Genomic DNA, 12,881 nt, shown 5'->3' with positions numbered 1-12,881 from the left:
ATTTGTATTTGTCAGCCTATATCTTATATATTGAATCAATAAAGTGGTGGGCTGTTAATTTATTGGTAGTCTGAGGCTGAAGTGTGATAGTTTATATATTGAATCAATAAAGTGGTGGGCTGTTAACTTATTGGTAGTCTGAGGCTGAAGTTTGATAAGCTTTTAGGATCGATTGTCCTTGCTCGACTCGGGTTCTTCCCATTTGAATCAGTGCACCATGTCAGGTGCATCAAAGGCCTTGGTATGTGCTGTCATGATCCATTGCTGGTTTTTGGTAGGAAAGGTGGCGATGAATTTCCTCTTTTACTTTAGACTAAATGTGGTAGTGTGTGACAATGAAACTTCACTGTACTTCATTCTATTTTCCAGGCATTTAGGACAGAGTTGACAAAACATATGCACTTGAACGGAAATATTCAGCCCTCAGGTATGTAATTATGCATGTAGTTTTCACATCTAGGAGGTTGGAAGAAAAGCAATTTGACATTTCTATTGATGTATAAAAGTAACATTAAATAAAGGGTTTAAATTCTCTTTGTTTGTTAGTGTATATTATTAAGGTGCAATCTGAATGACTAATTTAGCAGGGATTTGCTAAATTAACAATCATTTTACTTGTACAGCGACATAAAAATACTAGAAACATATATATATATATATTAGATGTTATTGTTATAGTTTTTTTTGTGAATAAAACTTTTTAAAGTAAAAATAACCTAAAACCAATTTAATACATTTAAGTAAATGATGTTTTCCATTGTAGGGAATGGAGAATTCGAAATTAGCTTGTCGAAAGGGAACATTGTTCAACAGAAGGTAAATACAAGTACACTGTACATGTATGTACATGTATGAAACTGCAACTCCATAGACTTGGATGTCCAGTGACATAGTGATGAGAGCTTAAAGCTAGTGCTAAAGGTGGAATTTGTTTGTGATCAGGGTTTATAGGATTAACAGGAAATGGACTTCTTCAGCCACCAGATGATCATGTTATTATATCTAGAGTTTCCCTGTAATGTTAGAATCTAAAATATACGAACAGCTGATATAAATAAAACAGCAGAATTATACACAAAGATGCTCAGTATATGACAGGACAGCTTTCATGCTTATATCCAGTTAAGGTTCAAGAACGCTGTCCTGGGCACACACCTCAGTTATCTGGGCTATCTGTCCAGGTCAATGAGTTAGTCGTTATTGAGAGAGAAGTCGATGTACATGTAGTGGTCTTACACCTACCCGCTGAGTCATTAAACTTGTTCTGGGTGGGAGCTGGAACAAGGAGGTGAACCCATGCAGTGCCTACAAGCAAGCCATAAATTGGATGGCCCAGCCACTACACCACCAGGTCAGTGGGTTAGTGGTTAGTGAGAGAGAAGTCGATGTAGTGGTCTTACACCTACCCGCTGAGTCATTAAACTTGTTCTGGGTGGGAGCCGGAACAAGGAGGTGAACCCACGCAGTGCCTACAAGCAAGCCATAAATTGGATGGCCCAGCCACTACACCACCAGGTCAGTGGGTTAGTGGTTAGTGAGAGAGAAGTCGATGTAGTGGTCTTACACCTACCCGCTGAGTCATTAAACTTGTTCTGGGTGGGAGCTGGAACAAGGAGGTGAACCCATGCAGTGCCTACAAGCAAGCCATAAATCGGATGGCCCAACCACTACATCACCAAGGCTGGTAACTTTCAACTAAACAAGGAGGTGAACCCATGCAGTGCCTACAAGCAAGCCATAAATCGGATGGCCTACAACCAGGTCACTACATCACCAAGGCTGGTAACTTTTCAACTGGAACAAGGAGGTGAACCCACGCAGTGCCTACAAGCAAGCCATAAATCGGATGGCCCAGCCACTACATCACCAAGGCTGGTAACTTTCAACTAAACAAGGAGGTGAACCCATGCAGTGCCTACAAGCAAGCCATAAATCGGATGGCCCAGCCACTACATCACCAAGGCTGGTAACTTTCAACTAAACAAGGAGGTGAACCCACGCAGTGCCTACAAGCAAGCCATAAATCGGATGGCCCAACCACTACATCACCAAGGCTGGTAACTTTCAACTAAACAAGGAGGTGAACCCATGCAGTGCCTACAAGCAAGCCTTAAATCGGATGGCCCAACCACTACATCACCAAAGCCGGTAACTTTCAACTAAACAAGGAGGTGAACCCATGCAGTGCCTACAAGCAAGCCATAAATCGGATGGCCCAACCACTACATCACCAAGGCCGGTAACTTTCAACTAAACAAGGAGGTGAACCCATGCAGTGCCTACAAGCAAGCCATAAATCGGATGGCCCAACCACTACATCACCAAAGCCGGTAACTTTCAACTAAAGGAAGATTATTTACAAAGTGGCACGAGAGTATATTATAATGTTGTGTGATATTAATATGCATCTTCAAGTGATTGATTGAAAAGCACCAGACTAACGCTAACAGAGATACAAACACTATGAACATGTAATGATGCATTGCTTTCTTTTTATCATTTCTTTGTAGGTCGATGTCATTGTTAACTCAACAAATACAAATCTTGACTTTGCAGTTGGAATAGCAAAGGCAATCATCAAAGCTGGTGGTGATAGCATACATCAGGAGTGTAAAGACAAATATCCTAATGGAATTAAAGCTGGTGAAATTGCCGTTACTGGAGGTGGAAACCTGCACTGCAGATTTGTTTATCATACAACACTGGACATGTGGTCTCCAGATGAAAAGACTGTTACGGTATTTTAATTGGCTACAAATGTACATTAATTAATATTCCATTGTTAGAGATGGTCGGCTTGCTGTATGTTTTTGCTAATACAAATAGAATGTAATTACAAATTATTTAAATTTATTCAACTACATGATGGTTGGGTCAGAAAGGTACATTTGTAAAACACATCTTTATTTATGGAACAGGTCTTATGTAGAGAATACTACATGAGCGGACATTAGATACCATTTATCTTGCAACGAGTTGTTTTAAAATGTATCTAAGGAGCAAAAGCGATTATGATATGTTTTTAAACAAGTTGTAAGATAAATGGTATCTAACGGACACGAATGTAGTATTTTATTTCTTACATATCTTCAGAAAACAGTTCTAAAATAAATTTAAATACCTTTTCCAACTAAAACCTGTGTATGACTCTAGGGCTTAAAGTTAACTTGTGCATCACAGACAAGTCAATTTCGGGTTAACTTGTATGTCACATCTAGTGATCAATTTCTACCATGCTTTTCCAATGGGCATGAATTGGTGACCTGGTCATTACCTAGGTGCAGCCATGCAGTCTATGTCTGTAAAATGTTAATGTGTAACAAATATGTGTTTCCAAAAAATAACGAATGATGTTCTCATCAAGAGGTATGTAAGAAAAGTGCTTTTTCCATTCTTCTACATACAATACTTCCAACTACTAGTGTGTGTGTGTGTGGGGTGGGGGGGGGGGGGGGGGGGGGGGGTCTTGCTGCTCATTTGGTGTGTTTCTGCCATAAAATCCCAGAATACACCATGTTACTAGGTTTCTGAGAAAATTATACTAATTATCTCATTGACAAACTTACCAAGTACCATAATCACACATCAGTATTATTTCTATGGCCTTTATTTTCATGGAATATTACTGTGGTATCAGTAAATTATATTTTTATTTGTGTAGATTAATCCATATTTTCATGAAAACAGTGATTTTAATAATCAGTTTGGATAACTTTCATCACTGTTACCACTGAATAAAATTAATTTTAATATGTAAATATTTCTCGAGCTGGTCTTAAAACATGCCCTTTCATAAAGCACCAATTAAATATAATCCTAATTAATATCAAAATTTACTACATGTTGTATGTGTTCCTTGGGTTGTTTTTGAATAGTATATGTCCTTTAACACATTAAGATTTGATATGATTTGATTTAGAGTTGATATGCACCCAGTAATAATAATTTTGGATTATTAAAAAACACTCAATGGCAATTAAATCCTGTGACTTTGGTGTCGGTTTCAGTTGGCATTAAAAGAAATATGGCAGCGGGATTTAACTTATCTGGTAGAATGCTCACCTTAAGTGCTTGGGTTATAGGATCAAACCATTCTGGAGGACCCATTGGCTTTTTCTTTTTCCAACCTGTGTCCCACAAACTTCTGGTATATCAAAGTATATGCTTCCCTGTCTTTGGGAAACTGCACATAAAAGATACGTTGCTGCTAAATGAAAAAAATAGATTTCCTCTGAAGACTTCTCGTCAAAATTACCAAATGTCTAACATCTAATAGCCGATGATTAATTAATCAAAGTGTTCTTATGGTGTCATTAAAATAAGACAAACTTATTATTACTTATTACGTACAAATGTATATTGTGTGTTGATGCTCTTTCAATAATAGGCATGTCAGTTCTCCCAGTCAGCTTACCTTTAGATGTGATTAATCTTTTAACTCTGGTGTTTCACTTGAACTGTTTTTATCCTACTGGTTTCAAATGCTGAACTCCTGTTTTTAAGTTTAGTTTTCTCCTGACGATATCAACATTTAGTTGATGAAACATTGAGATTTTAAACTTGTGGTTTTAAACAGAGACATTGCTTTTATTAATAATAGGCTTTGAGAGACCTAATTGCAAGCTGTCTATCAAAAGCTGCCACAGATGGCCTTTCCAGTATTGCGTTCCCCGTCATGGGGACTGGTGTGAAGAAATATCCAAGAGACGTCGTCAGTAAAATTATCTTTGAGAGCTTCGACAGTTTCAACAAGAATCATCCAAACACCTCACTTCAAGAAGTCAAGGTGGTTGTACACCCAAACGATGTGGAAAACTGGAGGGTATGTGATTTGAATAAGATTCAGTAAACATGAAATGAAGAAAGTTTTATTATTACAATATACAATAAAGGCATTTTCTGTTGTTGTTGTTGTTGTTGCACACAACTGCTGTGTGATATATAGAGCAATAAAGTTGTTCTTCATTAATCGCTACAGTCCATTTCCATGATAATCATAGAAAAAGCCTGCACATAGACGTGGAAGATTTATATCATTGTTCAACATGCTGTGCTGGGGTGTCGTTAAACATTCATTCATTCATTGTTCAGCATGCAGATCTATACAATAAATTAGAAACCCTCAGACCATGAGTGACTACGAGCACATCGAATGATAGGAACTAATTAAATGGTCCCAATACAAGTGACAGAGTGATGTGTGTGTGTGAGTCCAGCGAAAGCCAATGGCAACGTCTTCTATACATAACTGGGTCTCTAACCCAAGTGTCATGTAATACTGGCATCAATCAAACAAATTCATGATTACATACATGGGTGGATGTAAGATTTTTCTCGGAAATGGTGCAGTGTTTTTATTGGGCACCTACAACATTCTAAAGTATACTAACATACATTGTATTATCTATAGGGTAATCTTCCACAGAAATATCCAGCTGAGCAAGATATTACATATTCCCCACTAAATTCCAAGAAATGTATTGTACTTCTGTGCTAAACATGGATTTTTGGGTGCACATCCCCAGCATCCTGCCATTAGATCCACACCTGATGTGTGTTATAAATGATTTTCTAGTCTATTTGTAACATTTTATTATTGTTAGCAATGTTAAATGCATGTAATGAAACATGACAGTAGTATTGCATTTTGCATTAAAACGTTTTTTTCTAAAACTCAGCAGGGGCTGGGGATATATATTTTATAATATTTTTGAAAATAGGCTGGTAATTACTTACATGTATCTTTTTTTAGTAAGTATACAATCTAGTAGTAGTACAAGATTTGTGGGAATTTGTTAATGATGAAAACAAAAATGATATAAGCCAAAAAGTACTAATTGTATGAAATTGTACTATAAAAACAAATTTGAATTAACTCCACATTTCTGTTAGAAACATAAACGTTTGATAAATATTACATTGTATACTAAGTGAATTTCTATCATGCACAAATGTACATTGATTTGACATGTATTTCAGTTGGAAAGCTCTTTATAAGGTATAGATTTATTTAAGTCTCATTTCAATTTTAAGGTTTTTTTCAAGGTTTGCAAGGTGACACCCCATTATTTTGTCAGATATATGTTTTCAAGCTGGTAGAGTAAATAGGTGAAAAGTTAGCAGATTTGAATGGTAGAAGCTAGTATATGTAGCATATATACATGCCTTCAGGATTTGTAGTTTGAGTCTATCTAAATAGACCACTTATGTTATAACAATATTAGGGTGAGAATGGTGTGGAAGTATACAGTATGACTTGAGTGAAAAAATTATATGTTGGACTACAGTGTCAGGAATTGGCTGGAATTTCATCGTCGATCATCGGTTATAATCGGTTGGCACCAACCGATCAACTTTTGATTACACAATCGATTATAATTGTATGAACATAAGAAGCATTTGTATACTAAGGGTCATGTATATATTGCTGTTTTCACCAGGATCTGGACCCTACATATACAAATGGTACATTTTACCTTTAATAACTATTTAATATATCTTTTTATTTATGTAGACATGAAGATAAACACTAACCCCAAAATATTTAAATCCATTCTAGCATCTACAATTACAGCTAACATTTTCCCACACAATCGATTGTGGATTTTTATAATCAAATTGGTAGAGCTAAACCGATCAGTTTTCGATTATAATCGATCTTTGGAACATCACTATGTTGACGGGGTACCATAACTATAAATAATTATTAATACAAAATGTACTAAAATAGAAGAATACATTTAACTTAATAGGAGATGGTGACATACTGCCCTTTCTGCTATATGATATGGTACAATATTGTACAGTACAGTACTGTTTAATACAGTATGGAGAGAGTACCTGGATTGAGTTACTGTTTAATACAGTGTGGAGAGAGTACCTGGATTGAGTTACTGTTTAATACAGTGTGGAGAGAGTACCTGGATTGAGATACTGTTTAATACAGTGTGGAGAGAGTACCTGGATTGAGTTACTGTTTAATACAGTATGGAGAGAGTACCTGGATTGAGTTACAGATTACACGTTAATTAACTGCACTTTTGTTTTCCTTTTACATGTAGGTATTTACGCATACAGACCAAGAAGTTGTGGCTGCTGGACCAGGTATTTGATATTTGTGGATAGGCAGCAAATTAATGTCGGTTATCCATTATAATAAAACTTGAAATGTACGTTAATCATGGACAAAAAGCTTTATCTCGCCTTAATGTAAAATTCTTTAATCTCATTGGTTGTTTGCCGTTGGACAAATCCCTTATCCCCCTGTGGGCGGAGCCAAATTCTCTTGTACCCCGTCTGTAATTTCCAACAGTTTCCAGTCGCCCCAGTTAATGCTAAAGCAATAATTAGATTATAAATAACATTGATAATCAATCAAGTATACATAATTAATTTTATTTTTACTATAAAATACAATATTTCAATACTTTTAAAAGCTGCAATGTTGAACTCGGCCACCTAATTACGGTCGTGGTGTTATTGTATTAATGCGCGATTAGCAACAGTTTTTTGTTTTGTTTTTTATTTTTAATATATATATTTTTTTACTACATACATTTCTAATAAAAAAACAGTTTTTTTTTAATTTTTATTAATATCTGTTTTAGACAATTTCGTATTAAAACATTTGAAGTTAAAAACTTGTTTATCGATGGAACTATTTTTCGTCACTGGCAAGTGGTTTCGTTCGCGTCCGCGTGGTACGGCTCCGTTAATAAATTGTTAACAATTATTGTCTGGCGTTATTTTGATTATTTGGCTATATGGTTTAACATGTCGGCAAGATAAATTCGTTGTAGAAGCATCTCGCGGGGTATATGGCTTTTTATGTACCCTCTGTGTGTTCTTTTACCCCCTCGCCTTTGGCTCGGTGTAAAAGAACACACAGAGGGTACATAAAAAGCCATATACCCCTCGTGATGCTTCTACAACTTATATTATATCCATAATAATTAAATGTATTTCTTAAAGGTACCGTACATGGTCCTTTTAAACACTTTATGATATTCTTGTTTAAAACATTGCATCTTGCTCGAAATTATAGTAATTTCCTAAGTCTACATGTATTTATGTCAAATTTATTTAAGAATTGTCTGTTATTTCTTTTACATTCAGCAAGTATGAACAAAACAAATCATCTGCAAATTGTAAATAAAATACCACACTCATTTTCACTAGATAATATTTTGATGAAACTCCCATGAGGCCCTAGCTCTCTAATCTACATACATATTATACATACTTTCATATAAACAACATTAACATATAACAATGTATGAGAAACATAATAGAAAGAACAAAAGCACATATGAATATTTAATTACATTTGTTAAGTAACGTATATCAGTGATAAGTCAATGCATCATAATTACTTTTAAAAACAAACAATAAAACAATGACAACAAAGGTACATCCTATATATATGTGAGGCCAGAAAGGATTTAATTATCCCCTGGGCCAATGCGTTAATATCTATGATGTAAAAGTCAACCTCGACATACATACAATATATAGATATTCATACATCAATACATACCATACATACATATACATATACATATACATATACATATACATATACATATACATATACATACATACATACATACATACATATAGGTACAACTCAGTCAACTGGCTGTTTATATTTGAAATTTGTTGTATTAAGCCCAATTATTGAGTATATTTTTAATATTTAAACATTTAGAATAGATCATCCAGTTTTGTTTTAATTCCATGATGTGCCACTCTACAAAATTTTATGTTTTGAAAAAAACTAAAACAACTGTAGTGTAATTTAAGATGGCTGCCACGTTTGTAGAAATTACAATCAATCTGGCTCAGCACTTTTCTACAAAACTGAACCAATAGGTTGAAGATGTTTGCTGGAACAATAAGAATTATCTGTCATTCTAATGATTACAATAGCATTTTGCATTTCACTTTCATTTTCAGCAAGATCATTTGAAACACAATTCCCCCCAGAATGGAACCCAATGAACAAAGACGATTTTGTCATGTACGTTCAGGTGCCACCTGGAACCAAGGAGTATGACTCTGTAATACAGAATTTCACAAGTACTCTAGACCAGGCCATTACAATTGTTAAGGTATGACAGTCTGTTACTGTTGTTACTGCATAATACATGTATCAGATTACAATTGTTAAGGTAGGACAATCTGTTACTGTTGTTACTGTATAATACATGTATCAGATTACAGTTGTTAAGGTAGGACAGTCTGTTACTGTTGTTACTGTATAATACATGTATCAGATTACAATTGTTAAGGTAGGACAATCTGTTACTGTATAATACATGTATGAGATTACAATTGTTAAGGTAGGACAATCTGTTACTGTTGTTACTGTATAATACATGTATTAGATTACAATTGTTAAGGTAGGACAATCTGTTACTGTATAATACATGTATCAGATTACAATTGTTAAGGTAGGACAATCTGTTACTGTTGTTACTGTATAATACATGTATTAGATTACAATTGTTAAGGTATGACAATCTGTTACTGTTGTTACTGTATAATACATGTATCAGATTACAATTGTGAAGGTAGGACAATCTGTTACTGTTGTTACTGTATAATATATGTATCAGAATACAGTTGTCAAGGTAGGACAATCTGTTACTGTTGTTACTGTATAATACATGTATCAGATTACAACTGTTACGGTAGGACAATCTGTTACTGTTGTTACTGTATAATACATGTTTCAGATTACAGTTGTGAAGGTAGGACAATCTGTTACTGTTGTTACTGTATAATACATGTATCAGATTACAGTTGTGAAGGTAGGACAATCTGTTACTGTTGTTACTGTATAATACATGTATCAGATTACAGTTGTCAAGGTATGACAATCTGTTACTGTTGTTACTGTATAATACATTTATCAGATTACAGTTGTCAAGGTATGACAATCTGTTACTGTTGTTACTGTATAATACATGTATCAGATTACAGTTGTCAAGGTATGACAATCTGTTACTGTTGTTACTGTATAATACATTTATCAGATTACAGTTGTCAAGGTATGACAATCTGTTACTGTTGTTACTGTATAATACATGTATCAGATTATGATTGCAGTAAAAGGTGAACTGTATAGGCTTTAAAAAAAAGAAGACTACAAGAATAATGTTTTCCATGACCTACAATGTAGCTATCACTTTTCATATCTCAGAGGCTCCTTCTGTACCTCTCATATCACTCATGTGATCAGTTAATGTTTTAGGCAATCACTTCTTCAGGTGAAAACAGTGCATCGTGATTGATCCACTATTATATGAATGCACATAATATGGGGAGATTTTGTCTTCATATTTTAATGCATGGAAACATACTTACGGTCAGTATGTTATTAAATTCTTAATTTTTTGTCGGTGGGCCCATCGGGCTTTTTCTCATTCCAGCCAGTGCACCACGACTGGTATATCAAAGGCTGTGGTACATGCTATCCTGTCTGTGGGATGGTGCATATAAAAGACCCCTTGCTACTAATGGAAAAATGTAGCGGGTTTCCTCTCTAAGATTATATGTCAAAATTACCAAATGTTTGACATCCAATAGCTGATGATTAATATATTAACGTGCTCTAGTGGTGTTGTTAAACAAAACAAACTTTTTTCCTTAATTTGTTTTAAATTAAAAATATTCCATTGCAGATTGAACGGATTCAGAACAGAACCTTGTATTGTCAGTATCACGTGATGAAAGATCGGTTTTGTGGTCAGAACCAAGGAATACAAAATGAACGAATTCTTTGGCATGGAACATCATCAAATGCCATAACTAGCATCAACACATTTGGATTTAATAGAAGTTATTGTGGGAAAAATGGTATGTGATATTAAAAACACCATATATGTTAGTTATGTACTATATGTACTATTTGCCAAAATTATCATTTGACGAAATTATCCTTCAATCCAACCATCTATGCCACCATCTTATTAAGAGTTTCATCCTTTAAATTAATAAAAATGGCTCAATCAATCATCAGTCAAACTCATTTATACATGTATATCCAATCACTGTATATGTCCATGCCATAGGCGTATGGGCTCCCATTATTGTAAGGGGCAGGCTGGTTTTCGACCGAATTGAACAAAAATCCCAGAATCTGGGTAATAATATTTTTTTCTTATTAGCATTAAATTACTGCCATACAGCTATATAGGGTTACATACGAATGACTACACATTTTTACACAGATTACAACTAATTTTGATGGTTGAATGATGGAAATACATGGTAAAAAGGACTAAGGTTATCACATTTTGCCTGAATATCTTGATCGTTTTTTGCACAAATTTAAGGATTTGCTCCAGCACTAGGGGGATACTGCACCCCTCCCCTGCCCCCCATCTCGTATGCTTATGATCCATATAGAAACCTGTTCATCTATTAATTTGTATCCATCTTTCTGTCCATCCATCCATCCATTCATCCATCTGTTTGTCCATCCATCCATTCATCCATCTGTCTGTTCATCCATCCATCCATTCATCTGTCTGTCCATCCATCCATCCGTCCATTCATCTGTCTGTCCCTCCATCCATCCATTCATCTGTCAGTCCATCCATCCATCCATCCATCTGTCCATCCATCCATCCATCCATCCATTCATCTGTCTGTCCATCCATCCATCCATTCATCTGTCTGTCCATCCATCCATTCATTTGCCTATCCAACTGAGCACCTATCCATCCATTCAGTTATTAAACTCTGATTTTATTTTCCTGTATTAATATTTTATTCTCAAAATTGCACTAAACAAAAAGAAAATTCTTATATCTAGCAAATTTGATAATTTTATCCAATTTCTTTTTTCAGCAACTAGATTTGGTCAAGGAGTGTACTTTGCCACGAAGTCATCTTATTCTATAAACGACAGGTTTGCTGTGCGAGATGCAGATGGATACAAATATGTATACCAGGCCTCTGTGTTGACTGGAGAGTTTACGTTAGGGAATCCGGACTTTAAAGTTCCTCCAGTGAAGCCAAATTCAGCATCACATATCCGATACGAGTCTGTAGTTGATAACCCTAACAACCCTTCTATGTTTGTCATCTTCCATGACACCCAAGCTTATCCACAATATCTGATAACTTTCAAATAAAACACAGCAGGACAGGGAAGTATTATAATATGGTGCGTTTGGGGGGGAATAGTCACAAGATGTTGTATATATCAAAATGGAAAACAAACTGTGCGCTATATTTATGATTATCTGATAATTTCTTATAAAAGTGTAGTAAATGAAAATATTATACTTATAAGAGTGGAGGTTTTAATAGTCATAAGACATAATTATAAATCAAAGTGAACTAAACTGAACTGTGCATTCATTTGCTTCTACTGGCTTCGGTGGCGTCGTGGTTAAGCCATCAGACATAAGGCTGGTAGGTACAGGGTTCGCAGCCTGGTACCGGCTCCCACCCAGAGCGAGTTTTAATGACTCATTGGATAGGTATAAGACCACTACATCCTCTTCTAGCTCACTAACCACTAACCTCTAGCAACTAACCCCCAATCCTGGACAGACAGCCCAGATAGTTGAGCTGGATATAAGCACGAAAGTAATTTGAAATGAAATTATTAGCTATATTAAGAAACACTTAGCTCACATCAAGCAGTACCCCCACCCCCCACCCCACCCCAAGATCCTATCAAAGAATACAAGATATAAAAAGGATCTGCTCTTAGGAATCAAGCAGGCAGTTTACCACTGGGCTACATCCCACCTCTATGTTGTACATGATGTTATTTTATTCAAAGTGCTAGCTTGTTGTACATGATGTTATTTTATTCAAAGTGCTAGCTTGCTGTACATGATGTTATTTTATTCAAAGTGCTA

The 12,881-nt window shown here is 35.3% G+C and overlaps 1 protein-coding gene across 1 annotated transcript in view; it reads left to right on the top strand.

Moving 5' to 3' along the window:
* The window catches only part of LOC121384800 (protein mono-ADP-ribosyltransferase PARP15-like), a 29,480-nt gene extending 16,618 nt beyond the window's left edge, over positions 1-12,862 (top strand). Inside the window, exons 9-16 of the mRNA XM_041515382.1 lie at positions 370-427; positions 764-816; positions 2,511-2,738; positions 4,601-4,822; positions 7,062-7,104; positions 8,956-9,110; positions 10,686-10,860; positions 11,857-12,862. Coding sequence (XP_041371316.1) covers positions 370-427; positions 764-816; positions 2,511-2,738; positions 4,601-4,822; positions 7,062-7,104; positions 8,956-9,110; positions 10,686-10,860; positions 11,857-12,143 — 1,221 coding nt within the window. The 3' untranslated portion in view covers positions 12,144-12,862. The remainder of the gene's footprint in view (positions 1-369; positions 428-763; positions 817-2,510; positions 2,739-4,600; positions 4,823-7,061; positions 7,105-8,955; positions 9,111-10,685; positions 10,861-11,856) is intronic.
* The last annotated feature ends 19 nt before the right edge of the window (positions 12,863-12,881 follow it).

Source organism: Gigantopelta aegis, chromosome 10 (genome assembly GCF_016097555.1).
Source record: "Gigantopelta aegis isolate Gae_Host chromosome 10, Gae_host_genome, whole genome shotgun sequence".
In the NCBI taxonomy this organism is placed as follows: Eukaryota; Metazoa; Mollusca; class Gastropoda; order Neomphalida; family Peltospiridae; genus Gigantopelta; species Gigantopelta aegis.
This window is presented reverse-complemented; position numbering and strand designations above follow the sequence as displayed.